We start from the raw sequence: 24,315 nt of genomic DNA, 5'->3' as shown, positions 1-24,315 counted from the left end.
GCTCATTTTTGAAAAAGTGCACTTTATTTCTATTTTCCCAAAGTTCTGATGCAAAACTTTCATGCATGCACCATAATTTGCACATTAAAGCCAATTAACAATGCAAAATTTCATGTTAATTTTTATATGCAATTCAAATTTCCAGAACAATGGCACATACATTAAAAAATACTGCATTTTGAAATCATAATCTTATGTAGGTAATAGATTGCTATTGCACCTACAAAAGAATACCATAAAAGAGTGAAACACATTTCACAAGTCACAGCAAAAAACACATTAGCACTCTAAGAAGTAGTTTGTTTACATTAAAATTAGCTCTGAAAAGGTTTACTGGGAAACCAAGTACTTGGATTTTCCATTAGAGTACTGAGTGCAAGATGTAGAGTTGCTTCCATTTTTGTGCAGGTTCTGTTCTTCTAAGCTACATGGAAATATCCATTTACTTTGAATTTTCTGTAAAAATCTGAATGAATTTCAAATGAAGACTTAGGCTTGTGTGAAACCAATAAATAAGACTGTGTTGGCTGTATGCCTTTGTGGAAGCAGTCATTAGTTCACACTGCAAAATACAGCACTGGATCTCATCAGAAATGTTTGGAGCTACAGAAAGGCTAAAGCAAAGCAGAATTTCTGAATTTTCTACTTCACAATTGGCCCAGTCACTTCTCATTTAATACCAGAGGATGATTTGTACGATGATCAAGGGTAGAATCTGGCCAGCATTTAACCAGCTGGATGAGAAGGAAGTGTTATAAAGGTGTTGTTGTAATCTAAAAATGACCTAAAGAAAAGCTACAATATTCACACCTTGGAGTTCTCTAGTATCTCTGCAATTTAGATAAGAGAGTATGGCATCAGTTCTGCATCCCAGATGTCACACTGGAGATTTTTCTGTTACCATGAGCTAAAAAAATATCTCTTTTTGTTAATGATTCCTGAAATTTTGGACAGTTGGAACTCAAATTCTGAATTTGTTGGTAGGCACCATAAATGCTTCTTTAAATACCACAGATCCACTGTACAGTCTGTTTATGTGATAATCCTGTTTTAAAGCATGAGGGGGGACAGAAGGAAAGGGACCTGCTGAAATGTACTTGTTATTTCTTGGGGTTAATTTTGTTCTGCTGAGTTGCTCTAGACCTTTTACGATCCCAGACTTTATACTATCCCTATTTACCATGTTTGCACTAGGATCCCTCTACACAGCAATGAGTAAGAGCAGGATGACCACATCCCCTTGGTAGAACTACAGTCAATAACTTAAACTGAGATCAAATGTTGGTTACTTGGGTAAATGCTTTTTTCATTTGCAGCTAGGGAAATGAATATTTATCATTTATACAGCATTCTACATTTCTGAACTACTGAAAACATTTTAAATTGATTAATCCTGCCTGTCATACACATTGAGGTCAAAGTCGCTTTTATGGGCAGCAGTATTACTCAGGATTAACTCAGCAGAATTCAGCTTCTTCAGCATTACATGATAATAAAATTTGGCTTTTAGTAATTACAAATATTTTAGAGAGGTTAAAACATTGAATGAAATGTTGTCCTGATCTGCAAAGCTATTGCTGTGCTCTACAGGATTCCACAGTTTTAGGCAATGGCAGGATCTGCTCATTTTGAGGTTACATTTGTGTAAGGGGTAAAATTTATGCCTGAGACAAATTCACTGAACACAGGTTTTTACAAACACCACAGGCCCTTGCCACATCCACACTACAAGTGCAAAAATTCAGAGCAGGGCAAGATGTTACTGACCCTCCACCTGGCTGCACCAGTGCAAATACAGGCCAAAGGGAGGATTTCTTTTACTGCTAAGGAACGGTGGTAGGCTGGCACACAGAAAGGACAGTGAGCACACACCACTAAATAGGTCCAATACAGCAAATCCTCACCCTTCACTGCCCTTTATCATATTGGATATATATTTAAATAACTGTAGGTTAAAAAAATGAAACAGTCTGTCCTTAAATAAAGAGCAGATGGTTAATTCCTACTCATGGCCACAAGAGGAAAACCAAGAAATAACTAGGTTATTTTATAGCTTGGGTGGTTTAGCATAGACATTAGGAATGTGCTTTTCAACCTAAAGGATTGTTAAACAGTAAAATAGGTTAGCTTGGAAGGCCATAGGCTAGAAAGGCTTTAGGAAATGGGAAGTTTTAAGAGCACTTAAGCATGCCTGCATTGAGGATGGTCTAGGATACAGCTGATCAGCTCAGTGTAGGGGATGGACCACCAATCTTCTGAATTCCCATACAGCTTCTCAGCACCTTGATTCCATAGGGGTACAGCTGTCCTTAGTCTGGTACAATATAAACAATCCTGAAAGCAAATGACCAACCTGAAACAATTGTACAACTGACTAAATTAAAGAGAAAGGAAATGTCCTCACAATTTTCTTACTACTCTTTATCTCAAAATGATGTATTATATTGGGTCAGACAAGAAAACAAACACCATATTCTGATGCAATCCAGTCCTGCCTGTTTTGCCCACATCGTTGTTTCTTTTTCTCTATCTTGATTACAGATCAGAGTAGTCGAGGCTTAAAATTGTAATTGTCAGAACAAGAGGTCACTTGAGTCATTGCAATTTCCAGAAATGTGGCTTATGCCCTCTGAATTTTCTCTGGCAATGTTTTTATTGCAAACGAAACATATTCCACATCACCCTGTGCTTGCAAAACTATAGAAGAATTGACAAAGTGGGATAGCACGGCTGAAGGGTTTCTGCTTGGGTTTTTTTGACTTCATAAACATTAGAACAATACATTCCTGGTTTGGCCACTTTTATGGCTGACTGCATGCACTTCTGGTAAAGAAATAGTTTAAATGAACCAAACTGTAAACTGATGCCCTATTGCAGTCATGGTGTCTGCACCATCCCATTAGAGAGGGCAAATCATTTTTAGTGGCCAGATCTCAGCCTTGGAACCAAACTCTTCGCTGTTCCTTTGATCTGTGTAAACCTGATTTTTGCTCTCATTAGTTTTTGCAAATTGCAGCTTGAGTTTTCACGTGTATTTTTTATGGTAGAAAGTACATTTGTCTATAAAAATACAAACCTTGATCTGAATGAAGTCTTGCTCACCTAATACTGTAAAATTAGAAACTGAAAGATGAAATGACACATTTAAAAATCTATAGTCATTCTAATTCATATTAGAGGAAACAAAATGAAAAATCATGATACAGAATTGGTTAATTTTTCCCTTAAATCCCAATTTTATTCCCACAGTAAGATTACTAGCTAGTAAGTCTAGCTAGTGTCTAGAAAGCTAATTTTCTAATGTGCACCAACACTTTGCCCATAAGTGTAATCTGTAAAGATGCACATGGAATACAAATGTTAAAAACATTACATCAAATTCTGGTCCAAACCAAAACCAAATTATGTTCCATTTTGTACCAATAAATACCCAGCACAGGTCAAAAGGCACAACCAGACCCAACAGAATAAAAGCTGATCACTGAGGTAAAACTTTATTGGTTCAACCACACTGAAACAGGAATAAAACACAGTAGCATAAAAAACCAGTAGAAAGTAAGCTTCATTTATTCTCTAAATAGCAGGGGAAAAGTCCATAGTATTTGTGGTTCTCAAATGCTTCAGAAGATTGCACAGTATTTAGTGGAAATCTTTCAAAATTGCCAACTAAACTGATGGACATCTTGTTTGTACATGTTACATTACCAAAATTGGGCATTACTATATTTAAATGAGATTTTGTGGAAGTTTTTCAGGTCTTACCAGTTTCAGACTAAACCAAACAGTGGTTCATTGAAATTGAAACCTTTTCCAGTCAGTCTGGCCTAAAGACAAGCCTTAAGTTACTTTAATTCTGGAATTGTTTTAATTTAAAAAAAAGAAAAGGTAAGTTTAAAGATGCTACTCTACTTATATTAATTTGGTTTTGCTGCACAGAATTTTTTCCCAGCTTTTATATTTATTAGTTATATTTCCAAGATTTTAATAGCTACCTCTAATTCTTTTCTCATTTATTTTGTATTCTAGATGGGTTGTGAGAGATGTAGTCCAGGTGGGAAAGGCTGGTTTACAGTGTTCAGAAACTATACTGTAAAATGTAATTCTTAGTAGCATCAACTATATCTTCATGGGCAGCTGATATATGAATCTAGCACCTGGGACAGTCTGACACCAATAAGACAGTTAATTTACAACAAGATTCTCTTTTCTGTTAAAAAAAAAATTATATATATATATATATATATATATAAATAAAACCCAACCAACCAACAAAAACCTTCTGTGGTCCTCACACAGCCTAACATACCTACTTCTTACTTTTACAAGGCAGCCCATTTTAAGCAAAAATGATATATGTCTCATGTGAACACAGTTGTTCTAAAATCTGCAGCTTTATCTTTCAGGTCCAGCAGTAATTCCTGTGTTTTCCTGCTTCTGCAAACTTTATACATCCATGCAGGCCAATCGCAACAAATCTGTAAGAAAAAACCCCACAGGTTTCCCCACTTTATGAACACAATTCACCCTCAGACTATTAAGCCTGATCTAGTTCACTAGCAGGCCCAGCTCATGGCTGTAATCATTTTGCTCTTTGAGTTCATTATTTTTACACATTCCTTGCTTTGTATTACTTTGTATTTGTAGTTACAAAGCACCTTGAGGTGGTGGGGTGGAGGGCAGACAGACCCCTATTGCCCATCTTCCTCCACTCACTAAATAGTTGCACAAGTTTGGGTTCTTAGGTAACTCTAAAAGACTTGGATGTTTTCATTTGTCTTGTTTTGAAACTCTGTATCCCCTCCTGGAGAAGACCAAGCCTTCCCCCTCACATTCATCCTCTTCAATCACGGGGATGACTGGTACTTCACTGTTAGAAGGAGTCACATCATTGCTTCAAATTTCGTGTATCCAGGACTAAGTGAATTCATGGCATTTCACCTGAAAGGACCAGCCTGCTCTGATCAAACTGGTCTTCTGGGAATAACAGCATGTTTCAAAACACTCAGCTTCTCCTGGAAGTGACAGCTTCTACGGAAAGGATGGTGAGAGGGCAGTCATTACAGTAGGACTGTAGGCCTGAGCAAATGTAAAGCTGGTCTTTGGGTGCTTGCAGTGCCCTGAAACACATGTACTTGCATTGGCCATCTGAAAGTGAAAATTGCACTGTGCATGCCCCGTGAGCCCATCAGATGTGCTGGAGGAGTGGTGGCTTTACAGATTGGCACGGCTGAAAATGAAGAACTGAGAGGAGATTACAAATTACTGCTCTGTGCTCTTCACAGTTCACGGGAGGTGACATCTTGAGGATCCCATCTTTAGATAAAAACACATAAGATAAAAGGGTGAAATAAATTACTCATGATCATTAGGTTCTTAGTCACGGGAGAACTACAAAAAGCACCTACAACTGGTTAGATTTGCATGCTGTGCATTCATCCTGTGTCCTCAGTGAGTTTCTCAGTGGAAGGAACGGAGCCTGATCAGCGAGCTGGATATGCAGCTCTGCAGGATTCTGCCTGCCCTCCTTGGTGACTCTGATGATTACTTCATTAGGTTGTTTTATGAAGAAAATTTTCTACCTCCACCTAGATTTTAAGCAAGATTGCTCTTTTTCAAACTTTCCATACATTCACCAACCTCAAACCTTTCCAGAAATGACAAAAAGCAGAGCAGCAGCAGGCTGTATTACTTTCAACTGACTTCACTGCCTTTGGGTCAGGCAATCTGAGCTGTCCTGATATTTAAAGTGACCTAGGAACCTGATCTTTACATTCAGAACCAAAAATATTATTTCAAAAATTTGAGAAAAAGAAACTAATATTGATACAGATTACATACCAGTAATTAAAATGTAGAATAAAAACTAAGACTGTGGTAGTAAAAAAAAGTGAGGATTTTTACAGTAAAATATCAAGGTGTCCTTAAGATACCTAAACAATGGTAACCTCACTTCAGAGAGAACTCACACAACAATCAGACAATTAGAATTAAGGTATTTGGTGCACTTAGCTTTTAAGTAATTAAAACTGGTTTTTAAACATGTATTTACATTTTTATGTAATTTTTTCCCAGCCTGAGAATACTACTCAAGGCTATTAGCCATGAAGATCTTAAAAGAAAACTGTGTAGAAACATTTGCTCTGCACAATATGGGACATACAACTCATTAGCTAACCTCATTAGGCTCTCAGTTACAAAGCAGTACAGAGTATCTAATTTGAGGTCCTTAAGCAATTTAGAGCATGAAAACTAAGCAAGCTTCTTGTTCCCATAACCAAGAGCCACAGTCCCACTGTTTATGTGCCCAGCACCACCCTGCATGTTTCCCCACCCACAGTCTCCACTACGAATGTGTGAACATGTAAAGCAAAGCTCTGCTCTTTTCTGTGGCCACTTTCTTCCTACTGGGCAAGGAGCAAGTAAGAAAATGCATTTGGCAAGTAGTGAACAGAGAATCAATCCTAGCACGGCCTGAGTCAGAAGGGACCTTAAAGATCATCTAGTCCAACCCTCTGCCACGGTCAGGGACATCTTTTCCTGCCATGGGCAGGGAGGTTGGGAGAAGTCGCACCCAAACCTGAACATTTCCAGGGATGGGGTATCCACAACTTCACCTGAGCAACCTGTTCCTGTGTCTCACCCACACCTCATCATAAAACATTTCTTCCCTACAAGCAATCTATTCTACTCCTTTGCAGTTTAAAACCATTGGCCTTTATCCTATCATCCTATCCTTTCTGCCTCAGCAGAAAGTTTCCATCTTTCATATAAGCCACCTTTAAGTAAAGAAAGGCCACAATAAGGTCTTCCTGGAGTCCTCTCCTCTCCAGGATGGGCAACTTCAACTCTCTCAGCCTGTCCTCATAAAAGAGGTGCTCCAGCCCTCTGGTCATTTTTGTGACCCTCTTCTGACACTGCTCCAACAGATGTGTTTCTTTCCTGTGCAGAAGACACCAGACCTGGATGCAGAACTCCAGGTGGGGTCTCAGGAGAACAAGTAAGAGGGGCAGAATGCCCTCCCTCTCCCTGCTGCCCACACTGCTGTGGATGCAGCCCAGGACACAACTGGCAGTCTGGGCAGAGAGTGCACATTGCCAGGCCATGAGCAGCTCCCACCCACCAGCATCCCTGAGTCCCTCTCATCAGGGCTGCTCTCAATGGCATCCACCAGCCTGTACTGATGCTGGGGATTGTCCCAGTCCACGTGGGGACCTTGCTCTTGGCCTTGCTGAACCTCATGGGTTTATCTTGATCTCCTGAAGTCTTCTGAAGGACGTTGCCAAGTACAAACCATTTCTACAGCAATTTAACTGAATTTAATTCCCCACCAGTCTGCTGTCCCAGAGAGCTGCTTCCTACCCAAGGGCCAAAGCTAAAAGCAATGTGTGAGCTACAACTGATAATTACCATTAGATGGCTTTTGTGCCTGAGAAAAGCAAACCATTCATTTACACTCCTTCAAAAAGATACTTACAGAAAATAAAGTATAAAATGGAAATTAGAAGGTCTAGGTGAGAATTTGACAAGCAAATAGTCATTGACATAAGAAAAATTAATGGGAACTTTATTACAATATAAAGATGCAAATTATGGATCAATGCCATTCCCAAGAAAATAAAAACAACAATTACAAAGAATAAAGCCTCTGTATGCCTTTGCAAACACGAGTCTCAGAAGAACACAAAGAAGTTTAATAAGGATGATAAAAAGTAGGGCATAGATTTTACATGAAAGAATATTAAATACACTCCTCACCTTGGAATAAAGAAAATGTGATAAATGTATACAAAATTCTGAGTGGAGAATGATTATGCACTATTTTTCTTAACTTAAAAACTACAGTACACCACACAAAATTATCAGGCAGGAGAATTAAATAGACAGGTTTATTAAATAATTAAACTAATTATCACAGGATTTTTTGGATGCCAAAAAAATAAATCAGTATATTCCAGATTGTCTTGGTTCCTTAATTTTATAATCTGGAAGAGTTGCAAGAGAAGGAAAAAAAAAACTTTTACGTTTTTATATATGCTTTTTCTTAGCATCTATTACTGGCTACTGTCAGAGGCAAGATGTTATTTAGATGGACCTTTGATCCAACTGGCTTAGTTAGTCTCAAGTTTTATGCAAAACAAATAATCACCCCTGTTTAGCTTTTTTTTTTTTTCCCAGCAGAGGACATTGATTACAATAATATTTTTCTTGTAATAAAAATACAAAAACAGCAGAAGGATTACAAAGGAAATAACATAGATGTTATAAACTGATAAAACATAGGGAGGATACATCCAACACTCTAAGAATGAGAAAGTTCATGGACTAACATATAAACAAATCATCTAACTATCTATTAGTGCTTTAAATCAGTAATGTGCATATATATCCACAAAAATATGGCTAAATATGGCTAAAAATATTTCTAGGAATTATAAGATAAGAATCTTTATCACTAGGTCAAGTGGTTGGCAGTCTCTAATGACAGATTTATGAAAGGCCTAAGCATGATCATGATAGGCCAAACACCTCTGCCCGTGCAAAGGAAAACCACACTCCAGAGTGTCCTGACAAAACAGAAAAACAAGTGCAGATATATTACTTCTGGGTTTTAAAGAAGGTTTTTCAAAGGCCCTCCTCAGAAAATGTTCAGGAAAAGCTACAAGAATGATCTAGAGCATGGAAAGCAGCTTCTCCAAAGAAAAATTTAAAAGATTAATTGTGATTGACTTGGGAAAGAGCAAAGAAGACTAAAAAGTGCTATAGGAAAGATGGAGCAGGAATTTGAAATGAATTCAAAGCAATTAAACGATGGCAGTTTCTTAAATAATTCTCTTACTTCTCTCTTACTTCTCATGTACCCTGTAATTAGACTGTGGATAAAAAAAAGGTCATGGAGCCTAAAACTTAAAAAGGAATTAAACATTTCTATGGATTTTGAGAATATGTATAGTTCTAATTAGTCTGATTACCCTGGAATATTAAATGTTACATTTTGTGGATAAATCAGTCTCTAACTATCAGAGATCAGAATGAAATCTAACATCCAAGGCATGCACAGCATTGTTATTGGACAACCACAGGACTACTTGCACCTTCCTCAGAAGCATTCAGAACTGTCCATTTCTGAAGATAAACAATGCATCCATATAAAATTTTAAGTGAATTTTTGGTTTCTGTACTTCTGCTGTGACAAGAACAACTAATAGTGCTGTGGGAAGAGGTAGAATCAAGCCCAATTCTGGACAGATATAATTTGTAGTGGAATGAGGAGTCAGTGGCACAAAAAATGGGAGAAAGAGGAAGAGGAAAGCAAAAGATGCCTTTTGGTTAGAGCCCAGGGCAGACTGGGCTGTAAACAAGTCAGATATGATGATTGCAATGCTCGTGTTTGCTGGCTGGGGTTAAAAGAGAGGAGTGTGCAGAGGAAAAGATGGAAGAGGAGGCTGGCCAGTACGGGCTCCTGGGGAACTTGGCACAGATCTCTATGGCAGCCTGTTGTGCAGGGAATGGAGGGAGCCTGGAGATGTCAGGAAAAAAGAAATGACTAGGCAAGAGAACTGCTGCTTGTAGGACATTAGGGTCAATGGGCACTAAACATGAGAGCTACAGGAAGGAGAAAACTACTAGGAAAATCAACACTAGTTAGAAGGGTATTTAGAAAAAAGACAAAAAATACAGAAAAAAGATTGCCATTGCCGTACTGTGCTAGTGTAATCACCTAACACTGCAATAATATTCTACTTAAAAAGTTATATCTTCCTGAGGAAAAAATCAATTACTTTTAGCAATAATTCTTATGACTGAGAAATCTAGTGACTGCTTTCTTCTAAAAACACATGTACTGTCTTCCAAACTGAGAATTTAATGCTTTCATTCATAGTTGTACACACCTAATGTAATAACACTGAGTTTATTGTTGTAGTACTGAATGCAGAACTTAGCTGCATATTTCCCCCATATTTTTGTACTTATAACACTGCAAAAATAACACATGCATCTCAGGAATAGATTCTGTGATATTTTACCATGTCCCACTGAGCTGGGAACCAAGCCTGCAAAGCCATACTCATGAGAATACGCTCCCCAAGTCAGGTCAGCAAATGAAAGCTCCTCACATGAGTAAGACTACAAGAATAGACTACACAAGGTCAAGGTCAGTGGTGAGTTTTGGCTGAGTCACGGTTGGAGGATAAGGCCCTTATGAATCCTATAAATAGTTCATTGTTAAAAGAGGTCAGACCTAATTCTGGAAGTATTTTGGAAGAAGAAACCACTGCATGACTGATGACGTACACCTACCCCAGCCTCTCTGCTTATTAATGTGACATTTGTTTGGAATCAACATAGAATAAATAAAAGATATTTTTAGTATGGGCCAGGGAAATATATTCAGATTTTCAGAGAATAATTTGAGTATATTGAAAGTGTTGCACAGTATCAAAGAAATGGTTGTTAGAGTATACAAATAAGGTATTAAAACCCAGTGGTTTCCATTGAACCTGGTGGAAACAGAAAAGCAGGCCAAGGAGGCTAAAAGTAGGTTTTACTCACCTGACTTCAATCAGCTGAAAGCTCACACCTAGACTCCTTCTACTGTAAGACAAGGGAAGCAGGTGCCTCTACTACCATTAACCACATCCTAAGGCTGTAGCTTGGCAGAAACTTACACTGGCCTAAGTGAGCACCAACATCAGGAAAAGCAGTTTCCCCAAGGTCTTTGGCCCAGAATGAGTGGTTTATTCCCAGTTCTGTAGAATACCTTCATTTTTGTTGACATAAGGAGGGTTCAGTAACCTTGATAGGTAGCTGATATACTGAAACCATCCTCTTCCACCTCCTTTCTCTCCTGAAGGTTACTTTTCTGTTGGATCAGTTCTCTGGACTGGAAACTACGCCAGCAGCGGCTGTGCAATGGGTCAGAGCAATGCTGGGCAAAATCACTGCTTCTTTCAACCTGAACATATAAACATAAAATGTTTAAATGCCTCAGAGGGAGGCATTTCACAAAGGGTCTGAGTGAGCCATGTGGATCCAATACTTCACTGCCAGCAGTACAGGGAGATCTATTCTGCTCCCCTCCCTGATGCCAGGGCCACACAACCACCACTTCCCTTTGCAATGGCTGTAGACTTGTGAAAGCCTTCTGTGACTTGGAGACACCTTCATAAGCTGGTAGAAAATTAAACCATTAGAAAAAAGTAAATAGATTTAATGTGTTAGCCAGTACAGCTGGATCAGAGGTGTTAGATGGATAGGAGAGCTGGCAAATAAAGAAAGAGGCTGAGTGACCTGGGGATGAGGAAGGAAGAAGAAAACAAGAAGGGAATGAAGTTTGGGTCCATCCTTTCAACAGTCATGAGTTGTTAGATCAGCTGCTCATCACACTGCACCCTCAGGGCCCCCTTCCATATTATGTTGGATATGATCTAATTGGAGGCAGACATGGAAAGAGACAGTGCCACTTTCCTCCAGGCCTTCAGCTGCACATTCCCAATAGGCATGACAGCAGAAGTGAGAGGACGGGAGAACCAACATCCACACTTATGTAAAATCCACCTTAAATTAACTGCTAAAACCAGGTGGTATTAGTTACTCTCTGGAGTTCCTATATTTCCTCATTAACTAGAAGGAGCCTAGACAAAAAAGTCACACTAGAACCCTATTTTCAAAGCACCTGAAGCTCAGTGAGACAAAAGTCAGACTGACGAGTTCATCCTGTGCTGTTCCTGTCTATGGTCTGCATTCTACAGTGCTGCAACCTCACATTTTGAAGGAATGCATTTGTGCTAAATATTTCTTTTGTATTACTATAAAAATGACAATTGAAATACATCTAAAAAGTGAAAGAAATGGGAACTGCTCTGCATTATTATACCGATTCCCATGAGAGTTGCAACTCTGTTGCTAAGTACTGACACTGTCCTCTTGCAATTCAAAATGACGTCAAAACTGAAAGATCACCAAGGAAAAAAAGACCAAGTTTCTAAACCCTACTGATGAATCCCAGTCAGGCTTGAGCTGGAAGAATAAACATAGAGCCAAGAGCTCCTCCACCAGCTGTTGAGACAGTGTGTGCTCACAGGGCTTTCATCAGCGCTAGCAGGGGTGAGCCTCTGGAAAGAACAAAGGAGCCTCAGAGCCGGGCCATGGAGGGAGAAGCAGCGGAAACAGAAAGGGCACTTGGATGACAGTCAGAGACTGCCCTAAGTCCCATTCCCTTCCCCTCCCTCACTCGGAGGAACTGTTTCAGGAGCCTTGTTCACTCATGGAACTGGCTCGAGCATGTTACTGACTTCAGTGAAGCCATTTAAAAGAAGGTGCTGTTCAACATGAGCATGAATAGCAAGGTGATTTTTTTTCATTATGAGCTGAAAGACTATTTCCTATGATGAATTATTGAACAAAGCATACAAAATCACCTCCATGAAGCACTGGCTTCCATAACAGATGCTGACTGATTTCAGTGAAATAACACCAATCTATGTTGACATTCAGTGATTAAAGAGACTAAAAAAAGGTAATCTCACTCACTGAAATAAAGGTATTTTATTCTACTAACTCTGAATTGCCCACTGTATTACTAAAATATTGATTTCAAAAAAATTGTATCTTGTGTTGTCTAGAGGATTTAGTAAACATATTAAGCACAAACTTCGGGAAGAAAAATTATGCATATTTTTTTGTGTTTGACTGCATCAGAACATTCAAGAAAACAACTGTCTAGACATGATGACAATTAACCCTCTATTACTGGAACGGCGGGAAAAGAGGTTGCCCTCAGTAAGCAGTACTTCCCAGAAAAGTCATGAACTGTTTGCCAGGCTGTCATGTGCTTAAATAATTATTCCAGATATTCATTCTTCATAAGAAATCTTATGTATGATCTCCCAATGTGGAACACATCGATGGTTTATGGATCTGTATGTTTTTGTCCATGAACAAAGCTTTGTTCTGTCGAGAGCTGAAAGGTGCCTTACACCCATCACTGCTGTGCCAGGGGGCAATGCTTCACCAGACCCACACTTGTGTCATGGTATAATTTTGTAATTTTTGCCATATGAACTGTGTGAAAAGGGATTACAGGCACACAGGAAGCTAGCAGAAAAATTGTTATTAGCAGTAAAATAATGCTGACGATGGGTACAATGCAATCACTAGGGCCATTACTGCTCTCTAGAGACTTCCCTGTAGTCAAGACTCAATCCAGATAAAAATTTGAGGGAGATCCTCTTGTTACTAAGGTGGGAACAGATTTCTGATTAAAAAGAAAATAGAGAAATTTAATTTGTCTTTTTTTTTTTTTTATGGGAGCTTTAGTTTCACATCCCACTCCTGGAAGTTGCTCCACTGGGATCAGCTCCTGTGTCTGCATAGCTCCAGACTGGAACTAAAAACCAAAATTAGGTGAGTCAGATAATGACAAAAGGAAACTGAGTATAAATTGAGAGCAAAATTCACGATTTGGTTCCATGATGCAAGCAAACCTGACAAATGGGTTATAACATTAATTTCACCCGACAAGAGATAAGAAATTGGGTTGTTTCTTTAAACCAAGACCTTCCTTCTCCATCTAGCAAAGTTGGGAGATGTTATCAAACATAGATTAGGCTCAGTCTTAATTCAAAGACTGCTGAAGGATTTTTTTAGATGCTTATGGCTTTTACATCAACTGTTTAATTTTATGTATCAGGTTTAAGGTGGCCTGATACACTATACTGAGTTATTACTTGACGAACTCTGAATGAGTCAGCTTTGTGGTTTCTGAGGAATGTGTTGTGCTTCTAGGAATTCAGCCCGGAGCTCTGGGCCTGTAGATATGGCCCCTGAAGTGCACAGCCAGACTGATGGCTCAAGGAATATGGAGTTTTACACAATAAGCATGAGCTCTGGATCTGGCTACAGGAGACATTCTCCACGTGAAAATCTCCCCTGTTGCACATACTTCCAGAATCAGTCATTTCATTGGCTTTGTTTCCCTCCTTTGCTTGCCTCTCCTGTTGTGTCATTTCCAGTTGTATCATTCTCATACTCATGAATTAGACCCAACTTTTCTCTCAAAAAATGGATCCATTTGGGACCTCTTGTCTATTTTACATTTTTGTGTCTGAAATAAATACTGCAGTCACATTTTCAAGCCTTACTTCATAACAGCGAAAATATAAGCTGAAATTCTTGCACAACCACTTGGTCTAAGGAGCTTCAAGAAAAATGCTGAATACAAAACTTGGGGTAAAATTGTAGAAGTTGGCAATATTGAGAAGAAGAGCATGTTTGCTTTGCATTTTGATTATCAACCTGCCCTTCATCTGCACTTTGCAGACATACCTGATTCTGATCTGGCCCTTTTTATAGCTCCAGATCTTAGCAGTGATAGGGAAAAAACTTGGTACAGGGATTAGCTCTTAACACAGGCTCAAGCTGTTCTGTATTTGGGTACATTGAGTGTGTGCCCTCACAGCCTCTCTCCAATTTTATGCCATTTTTGCTGGCTGATATCAGCCAGCACATTTCAGAAGGGAAATGGTAATTAGGCAGGACATAGATAGCCATGGAGTAGCACCTTATCAGTGCTAGAAATATTTTCAACAGCTAAAATAATCCCAAGCAAGCAAACCACAACTCCCCCTAAGATTACATGAAGTTTTACCTCCTCTGCAGATGAAAAGCATGGACAGACCAGGCCTAGTCTGAGAGGACATCCCAAGCTTTGCCAGCAGTTTATAGACAGAAACTCCATTTATTCAACAAGCCATTTCAGAGTGCACAGTCTCAGAAAACAGGGATGCTACTTGAAGTTCTGGAGAACATCTAATGCTTCCTGGGGGATCACAAGGAGGCCTCCTGGTTTGTGAACACCGGGGGACTGTGGCTCACCCCCAGGCCTCACCGACAGGCTGCTGCCTGAGGCACCTGGAGTCACCCCGCGGTGAAGCTCCCGAAAGGATTGTCCCTGCTTCTCTGGGGACCAGGGACAGGAGGCACCGGCCTGGAGCCGTGCCAGGGGAAGTATAGGTCGGATTTTAGAGAAAGGTTCTTCACCCAGAGGACGGATGGACACTGGAACAGGCTCCCCAGGGAAGCAGTGACAGCACCAAGAAGCGTTTGCACAACGCTCTAAAGGCACAGGGTGTGATTTTTGAGGCTGACCTGCTCAGGGCCAGGAGCTGGACTTTGATGATGTTTGTGGGTCCCTTCCAGCTCAGAACATTTTGTGATTCTGTGATTCTTCCAGGCGGCCTGAGGAGGAGCCTGGGCGCACACGCCATGGGGAGAACGAGCCCTCGCGTCCCGCGGCCGAGCCGCACGGAGGCGGCTGGAGGCTCTGGGGCGCTGCGCCGCCGCGGCCGGGCCCGGTAGGAAGCGGAAGAGCCGGCGGCGGCGGGAGCGGGCCGGGAGCCGCCGGAACACCCGGGGGCCGCCCCCCCGCGAGGGGCGGGCTGAGGGCAGCCGAGCCGGAGCGGCGCCGGGCCGGGGCTATGCTGCTGCGCCTGGTGCCCGAGTTCGAGCTGCGGAGGGACGTGGTGCCCTGGCTGGCGGAGCGGGGCTGCCCCGCCGCTCTAGGTAACGCTCCGGGGGGCCGAGGAGAGCCCCCTCCCTCCGGCCGGCCGTGCCTCCCTCCCTCCCGCCGCCTCCGTGCCCGCCTGCCCGCGGAGCAGCCGGGCTGCGGCGGGGCCCCTGGGTGCGGGTCCCCGAGAGACCCCGGGCAGGGCCCCAGCGGCAGCTCCGGCCGGGGGGCCGGGGGATGGCGGCGGGGAGGGCCCTGGGCCCCCCTCGGCAGGGCTCGAGGGCAGCGACCCTCGGGTGCCGGGGGACCTGAGCTGGGCAAGTTTGCTGTCCTCAGGGAATTTCTGACGTGCCGAAAACACTTCTACACATCTGCCACACTCCACAGCTTGTTTCTTCTTCCTGCTTCTTCGCACGTTTGGGGCTTTCTCTTTTTCTTTTTCCTCTTCTCCTCCCTCCCTCCCCACCACCACCACCAAAAAAAAAAAAAAAAAAAAAAGAAAAGAAAAAAAAAAAGAAAAAAGAAAAGTGTTAGCATTAGCATTACTCCCTCTCCCACGCTACTCCCCTTTCTGGGAGGAAAAACCGCACAGCCTGAACACTTTGGTGTGTCTGGTGAACGAGTGCTGGTTTAAAATTAGATGCAGCGTCAGCTGTCACGGCACCGTGCGATCGCCGGCACAGCGAGCGCTCGGGCAGTGGTTGGAAAAAAATGACCCCCGTATTCTCGGCACTGTGGCTTTTTGCTTGTTATTCATCTGCAGAGCAGCTGGCTTAGTTCTGCTTTTCAGAATCTGATGAAAACCTTAGTCTAATAAAATAATACTGTAATGGTTTTTGCTTCAGTAGAAATACCACCGATATGCAAGTTGATGAACTTGAAACGCCTTCAGTTGCTTTTACTTTATTGAAAATACTTAACTTGCTTCCCGCACTTGAGGGGCTGTTATCAAGTAGGCTCATAAGGTTTTGTTTGCTGACAAACCAGAAAGTATCAGCTTGGAGAATAAGAGAATTATTTACCAAGCCATCATGTGAAAAATCTGTTTAAAAATACTTCTCATTTTCTGCATTTACTGAACAATTATTGAAAGGTATACTGAAGGGATCTGAGGTAAAATTCTGAAATTCTCTGTGCATCATTGATTTATCTATGAACCTATCAGTTCAACAGTGATGAATTTAAAGATAAATCAATCTAAAGTTTTGAGGCGCAGTGCCTGAAAATGGCACTGACGTGTTTGGGAAGGAGAAAATTTTATTGAGTCTCTAAAAATGTAATAGAGTCTTCATTCAGTAATGTCCCTGGTAATGCAGAATCGTAAGACTCTAGTTTGGAGGGTGTATCCGATCAAATACCAGCACTGCTGTATTGCATTTTGACTTATCTGTGTTTAGTGACTTCTTCCCCATCATGCAGTGCTGTCATATTAGGAATGTGAAGGTGGGAGGTAGGGATTTGAAAAGATGACTTTAAACATCAAAGAAATATCTAATCACAGCAAGTAATTTTTCGGAGTCATGGTACTTTTGTGTCAGTGTTTTCAGATGTTACTTATTCATATTTGTTATTTTCTTTCCTAAGGACTTGAAAGCACTTGATAGCATGTGAGAACTGCTAATTGTGTGAGAGCTGGGAGTAGCTGTGATAATAGGAAGGGAGTGGCAAGCAAAGTGAACCAGACCTGTTGTCTTTATTCCACTTAATTTGGTATGAGCTGAATATAATGGCCTTCAGGAAATCAAACTCTGCATTCTCCTGATCATGCTGGTAAAAGCTGTGTGCTGGGCAGGCAGGCTGGGCTGGTGCTTTTGCAGCCCTTCATCTGCTGGTCTCAGCTGTGGGCATGAGGAAGAAGTTGTAATTCTATGTGCAGGGTTTTACTGCAGGACTTTCCAAGGGCAGAGACCATTGCCACTTCTTTGCCTCCATATTCCCACTGATTGTTCTCTTCAGAAGAGAAACTCTCTTGTGACACAAAACTTTTTTGGCATCTTTAAGATGTCTGTGTCAGGTGATGGGTAAATTCATTGACGTGGAGATTGCTCAGGGACCTTACTCTCTACCAAAATTCTGTGCTGAGAAAGTATTGCGTGAGAAAATGTGGAGACTGTAGTACTCATCTTGAAAGTTTGAGGTGGTTGTTAAGTTCCAGGAAACTTCAGATTTAAAAAAAGAGAGTATATTGTTACTTAGACTCACAGTTGTCACCATCTAGCCCTAATGTAATGGTATTGTAGTCTACTTCGACTGATCTGAAACCAATAGAAAGTGATATGTAGCTCAATGTACAGGAAGGGTTTTCATTGTCCTCCCACAACAAAATGGAAAATTTTCTTGCTTCTGATAATACTTCAAAACAGGCTTTTTTTCCTTATCACTGCAAGTTTTACAAGCCAGTTTATAGTATCAGGCTTGTTAAACTAAGTTTCACTAAGTGTCTTCCTTCTATCAACACTTTGTGATAACTGCCAAGTAAATAGTGTCAGACTTGACTAAATGCTTGGAGAGGGTTGTGGAGCATTCTTTATGCTGATGCTTACTGAACTGCAGGACACCTTTGTTATGAAATTGAGACCAATCATACAGGTTCAACCTTACTACGGGAAAAATTTCCACTTCTGGTAAAAATTACGTCGAAGATAAACACATTTTTGATGGCTGTGGTGATTAGAAAACATAAAAGCAGCATCAGGAAAGCATGCATTTTTCTCATCTTGAGTACAGTATTTCATCCTTTTTTCTGGTGATTTTCTTTTTAATTTGTACTGCTTTGTTGAGATACGCTCTTCTCTTTCTGTGTCCATCTTAGCTTCCTGCTCATTTGTTGCCATTTTAACTGTACTCATTCATTCACATCCCATATGATTTTATGTCCTGCATTGTTTAGTTCCCTGTTCTTGTAGGTAAGTTCCATATCTCTCTATATGGTATTTAGTCTTGTGGTTCTTTGGATTTGGGTGGGTTTTTTTCTTTATTTATTTCTTTTTGGAGGAGGAGGAGGGGCTAAGAATGACACAGGAGTGGTGGTGTTGGTGTTGTAGAACCAATGTCTAAAGATGTAGTTTATTTTCAGGCTTTCCTTCGAGATGCTGAAGGGGCAGGTGTGAGCAAATGATATTTTCCTCAGGCTAATTCTCTCTTCCTGTAGTGTCCAGAGGACTGGAGTATGGCTTAACTCTTTGAACCCCATAGTATAGTGAATAAATGAAAGGGGGTAATTTTGGGTTTGTTTTTTTTTTTATTCTTTGAAAAAGCATATTCCATTTTCATAACAAAATGTAGTGGTCATTAGAATCATAATTATAATGAGGAGGTAGGAGTTTACAAAAATAATTTTTTCTTGCATGTTTAGAAGTCCCTTAACTATCTGTGTTGAAGTTTATTAGATTTAAATTGTGGTGTTAAAAGTATTCTCTCTTTTTCCAGAAGGGAATAGTTTTGGCATATGCAAATAAGTATTTACATATAAAATGTATTTAGCATATTTGCCTAAAGTGTGCATAAATTATAGGATGAACCAGCTGAAATGAAAATCCTGTGCTTTTTTGTACTTCTTATTTCAGATACTTCTGAGAATTCATCAGCACTCTATGTTGTAAATGTTGAAAGAAATGGAAAAGTTATTTATACCTGGAAAGTAAGTCCATCTTGGAATTTAATAAAAATATAGTTGAGAATAATACTGTATGTGAATCTAATTAAGTCCTTGTCGTTTAATTTTTTTTTTTTGCAGTAAGTGTTACAACATAGAAGCATGACTGATTACAACCTGGGGGGGTTGGGCAGTGAGAAAATACCCATTTCCACTTCAGAGAAAGGTTAAGAATGACGAAATGGAGAGTAAAGTACTCACCTGATTAAGTCCATAGGGTTTTTGCCCTTGATTTTTTGCTGGCCCAGGGTCTCCCCATGAATAAATAGCAATTTCTTTAAAACACTTCATAAGCAGCACATAGTTTCACTCTCAATTTCTTAGTGAAGCCTAGCTATGAAATTCATGTACAGTGCTTTAGTTAAATGTTTTCTCCTACTAAAATGTATTAGGATACCATTTATCTAACCCTATTTCTGCATATACCTTTCTTTAAGATTCATCCATAACACCTTATTGCAAGGAACACATTTATCTGATGTCTTGAAGTATCTAAATCTGGCTTCTTAACATAGAATTCTGCGCTCCATGGTGTATGGTTTTAGTTTTACTTCCAAGTGGGTTTTCTAATACTTTTAGAAAGAGAAATTTTGTCTTCTTCTCATTGTTCCTTTGATGAGACAAGCTGTATTTCTTGGCTGTGCAGCTCAGAGGAGTCTGTAGTTCCAGCTGGAGGATCTTGGTTCTTGAGGAGTACAGATATGAGGTGAACTCCAGTAAAGTAGGGGTGCCTTTCCTTCCCCTTTGGCTCAACAATGCTAAAACCCTCCAGCTTCCCTAGGGTTAAGGGAAGAGGTGAGGCCTCCATCAAGGCTTTAACTTTAATAAGCTTTCACTGTGGGTGGATGTTTCCTTTAGTACAAGCTTAGGGAGGAGAGCTGTACAAGACAACACTAACCATAAAAACAATTCTTAAGAGTGTGTCAAATGTTGGGTTTTTTTCATTGCTTAAGACTCTAGAAGATCTAATGCAAGTAACCGTGTAGCTCAGCAGGAGAGCTGGTACTCTGTGTGTGTGGTGTTGCTGCTTTCAGCGCCTGTGGAATCTCACACGAAGCTTTTTTGTGCCTCTGACAGTCCAGCAGCCTTGTGCACTCTTCAGGCTTTTGCAGCTGGCACAAGGAATGATTGTAGCTCAAGGTCCAACCATCCAAATGTAGGGTCTGCCTGCATGCAGGGTGTCTGAGCTCCCACTGCACTCTGTAGGGACCAGGTCAGAACAGCAGTGGAGCTTAAGGAACTGGCCACTTGTAGCCTGTTCTTTGGGAGGAGGTGTGGAGGATGTAAACTAGACTGAGCTGGCCTGGCTTGTTTCCCACCAGATACAAATAGGAAACAACCTTTGTGTTCTAAGTGAAACACAGTCAAGTGTATTCTGTGTGAAACCAGGGGAAGGTGGACACTAAGTTTTATTTTCAAGCTTATTTTGGAGTCTTGTGTTATACTGTGGTTTTGACAGTGTCTATATTAAGTGACGTTGACAGTGACATTAATAGTTAGTGTAAAGGAAGATATTTTTAAGAAGTGAATTCTATTTGCAAGGTAGTGCAAGAATCTTCAGAGTGCACATGAAAACAAAGTCCTATCTTATACTTAGTCATGGGCATTGATGTAGTTCTGTTACCAGTCTTGTAAAGTGTATTTTTCAGTATCTAAGTGAGATGGTGTTAACATTTCAGACACACTTGAAAAATTTGTGAAAGCACTTGCTTAATCTTAAATTGGGAGGCCTGGAGCATGTGTCTTAATATAAAGACATTTTGTTTTCCTTGTTTAAATCAGAAGTCAAAGACTTTTGTCATTGCCACAACAATAATGAGACACTCAGAAATAAACCCCTTAGGAAGCAAATACTCAGGCTTTTGTTTCAACTTCACAAAGCAAGATGCAATAAATTTGTAAATAACCACGGATCTCTCCCCTCTCCCCCTAAGCAGTTGTTAAAAACAATGAAGCTCACTGTGGAGTAGAAACCTGTGTGGCTGGATTTAATTTCAATAGTTTAGCAATTTAGTGCCTATACCCAGAGTACATTAATACACATCAGTTTGATTTGCCATCCAGTAAATGCTGCAAAGCAGAATTTTCTTTTTTAATATATTTGGAAAATGTAAGGCATGGTAAAAATTAAGAGGTAGTCAAGTTTTAATTTGTAGTCCCAAATATTTATAAGTGCCCCAAACAAAATCATCATATATTAATTATCAATAAGCTAGAAAGGATATTTATTATATTACCTTCAAAGGCAGAAAGCTAATGGTGAGCTTATAAAATACTTAGCCTTCAAACAATCACTTCCTAAGACGGACCTGAAATCCTTTTTCCAGGCCACAGCCAGATCACTGGGAGCTGATTTTTGGTGATGTTTGATGTTCCTGTGCCTTTTTTGGAGCAATGACCCACCAAGTTGGTGAGGTCCAGAATAGAACCCTTAAATCTCCAGGGGCAGCAGCATCTCTATTGATTCCTGTACAGACATCTCTCTTCCTGGCCTTATTGCCTGTAACTAAAACCAGTTTAGAAGCAAAGTGAGAGAGAGGCATTTGGTTTATGCAATGGCTTGTGGGCTGTGGATTGGCCACATTTCAGCTTTATCCCATGTGTTAGTTCTAAAAGGAAAAAATAAATCTTTGTTCTCTTGGAATTAGAATTTGCTTTCTTGGAATTAGATAATTAACTGCCTGTTTATATATAGCACAGGGAAGTGTGTGAGGATGTGTGTCAAGGGGCAGGGAAAACAGAGGGGTAGGAAAAAAAAGAGCAGTGTTTAACTTTGTGTACATTTATATTGCTAGTGCTAATTTGTTTCCATCCATAGGGAAAGCAGAGAAGCACTCACATTGGATTGTATGATCTTCAAACTAAACAAAACGAGGTGAGAGCAATACCAGGTTTTCCTCTGGTGATGACTGTGCTGTAGTGTTCCAGATTTTGATGCTTTGCAACACAATATGCTCCGTCCTTAAGGAGTGTACCCTTGCTGGAAACAGAAAAGATACTGGGGAAGGTATTGGAAAAATTCTCAGTAGTATTGAAATGCAGCACATTGCAGAATATCTGAAAGGCTTGAGAGTAGTAAAGCATCATGTTTGCAATCTTTATTTCTAAACAACCTTTTAAACAACGAGTCCTTTCCACTCCTCTTCACATTGCACACATGTGCCAAGAAGTAAATGTTAGGAGTTTTCTTTGATGTGCATTCTTGATCTGTTTAGTGATACTGTTTTAAGAGATTATTTTATTCTAAAACAGAACATACTGCAATTCAGTAACTAAAACCATGATAACAGGTTTTGAAGGTGTCCCCATAATAGTATGAAATTAGTGAAATTCTGTATTTACATAAAAGTCTCCTGTGCTGATCTAGTGGCAACACAAAGCTCAAAAGAACCAGTGAAAAACAAACATGAGAAAAAGGAGAACTGTTACAACTGAAGCTTGAAATGTGGTTCTTCTGGGCATGAAAAGATATGGCTTAAAGATAAAAACTGTGGGACAGCAGTGTTTTCCTAAGCAGAAGTAATTAGATGTTTCCTTCATGGAGTTTGAAAAAGCACATTGTTAACATTACTGTGTTTCTCTGTAGCACCTCTATATGTTTGAGAAGAATCTGCACATAATCAGCTGTTCAATCAACAATGAAAGAACCTTACTGGGTAAATATATGCTTTATCATTAAATTTTCTTGGTAAAGGTTTAGTTTAGTAGTATGATACATTTGGATTTAGAATTATTTAAATCTGTTTTGACCTATGTGTTGCCCACAGCAGTTTATGAATGTCAGTGGATCCATCATCAGATAATGTATGTAACAGCATAAAGACACAGCTGTGACAATATTTCTGTTTTATTAAAACAGCTAAGACACACTGACCCTTTGTTCACTTCCCCCTCCTGCATTTGTGCAAACCTGCTACATCTAGAAGAGCTTCTGATGTTCTTTTAACATACATGCTTATGAAAACATGTAAAAGAATTGTAATGCTCATTCTTCAAGGATGTTTGATAAGATTAATGTCAAATATGCACACTCACTGTGGTTGTGTTGGTGTTTTCTCCCTCCACAGCAGTCAGCTTCTGTCAATATACAGAGGAAGAAAGAGCAAGTCAGCTCTTACAGTCAGGTACAGCAAGTGGATTTTTTCATACTGTTTGAAATATTGTACCTTTGTGCTTTCTTTCTCATGCAATTTCTGTTTAGAAAACAAACTTGTATACATAGAAGACTGTTATCTAAAACACATTCTCTTTGCAGTATCCAAGTATTTAACCTTGCTAATCGAAATTCATCCCATTAATAATGTGAGAGTCCTAAAGGCTGTGGATAGCTGTGTTCGAGTACAGGTAAAGTATTCATCTAATCTAAAGATAAGCCTCTTTAATCTGCTGTGCTAGAGAGAAAACATGGTTTAGTGCAGAAATATCTCATGTTATCTTGCAGCTGTTACAGAGATAATGTACCCCTGTTTCTTCAGAGAAATAAAAAATGAAATTTCCCAAAATGTTTGGTATAGACTATTTCTCCAACATGAATGCTGCTTTTTTTATTTTTCTTCTGTCTTCCAAAGTTTACAATTATAGTGACTGGTGACTATTAGCATGTAATAATAGCTGTTTTTATTAATTAAATATCATTAGTTTGTCTGATTTAATTTAAAAATACATAAATATCCAGGTAAAAAAAACCCAAAACATTTTAGATAAGAGTTCTAAACTATTTTTTTACTTACTTTTGTGAAATTTTCTGTATAGTTCCTTTACCCAGTTGAAGGCAGAAATGCTTCTAGAGAAAGTCGTCTCTTGCTAGTTTCAGAAGATAAATGTGAGTTAATATTTTCAAAGTACATTGTCATTCTTTTGCTTCAAGATGATTGTTATAGATTGTATTTTTGGTAGACTCTTATTGGGGAAAAAAAACAGGAAAAAGAAGAGTGTGAGTTGTTCTAGGTATTCCAAATTTCTTTTAAAAACTGTATCATTTACCAGATTTTTTTCAATGTTAACAGAGTGGCCACCTTTGTCTACAATTAGTTGCTTAGCTCTTGCATTCATCAGTTATTTTTATTTCTAAAAAAGCTAAAATAGACTCTATAGCTGCCTACATAAATTCAGAGCAAATCAATTGACTGAAAGATGTCATTTAATGTGGGAGGTG

General features: G+C 39.7%; 1 protein-coding gene across 1 annotated transcript in view; it reads left to right on the top strand.

The window, feature by feature from the left end:
* Positions 1 to 14,703: 14,703 nt before the first annotated feature.
* The window catches only part of GSAP (gamma-secretase activating protein), a 43,859-nt gene continuing 34,247 nt past the window's right edge, over positions 14,704 to 24,315 (top strand). Inside the window, exons 1-7 of the mRNA XM_063396936.1 lie at positions 14,704 to 15,561; positions 19,072 to 19,145; positions 21,979 to 22,035; positions 22,747 to 22,816; positions 23,228 to 23,284; positions 23,416 to 23,504; positions 23,913 to 23,982. Coding sequence (XP_063253006.1) covers positions 15,477 to 15,561; positions 19,072 to 19,145; positions 21,979 to 22,035; positions 22,747 to 22,816; positions 23,228 to 23,284; positions 23,416 to 23,504; positions 23,913 to 23,982 — 502 coding nt within the window. The 5' untranslated portion in view covers positions 14,704 to 15,476. The remainder of the gene's footprint in view (positions 15,562 to 19,071; positions 19,146 to 21,978; positions 22,036 to 22,746; positions 22,817 to 23,227; positions 23,285 to 23,415; positions 23,505 to 23,912; positions 23,983 to 24,315) is intronic.

The sequence above is a fragment of the Prinia subflava genome, chromosome 4, assembly GCF_021018805.1.
Source record: "Prinia subflava isolate CZ2003 ecotype Zambia chromosome 4, Cam_Psub_1.2, whole genome shotgun sequence".
Taxonomy (NCBI): domain Eukaryota; kingdom Metazoa; phylum Chordata; class Aves; order Passeriformes; family Cisticolidae; genus Prinia; species Prinia subflava.
This window is presented reverse-complemented; position numbering and strand designations above follow the sequence as displayed.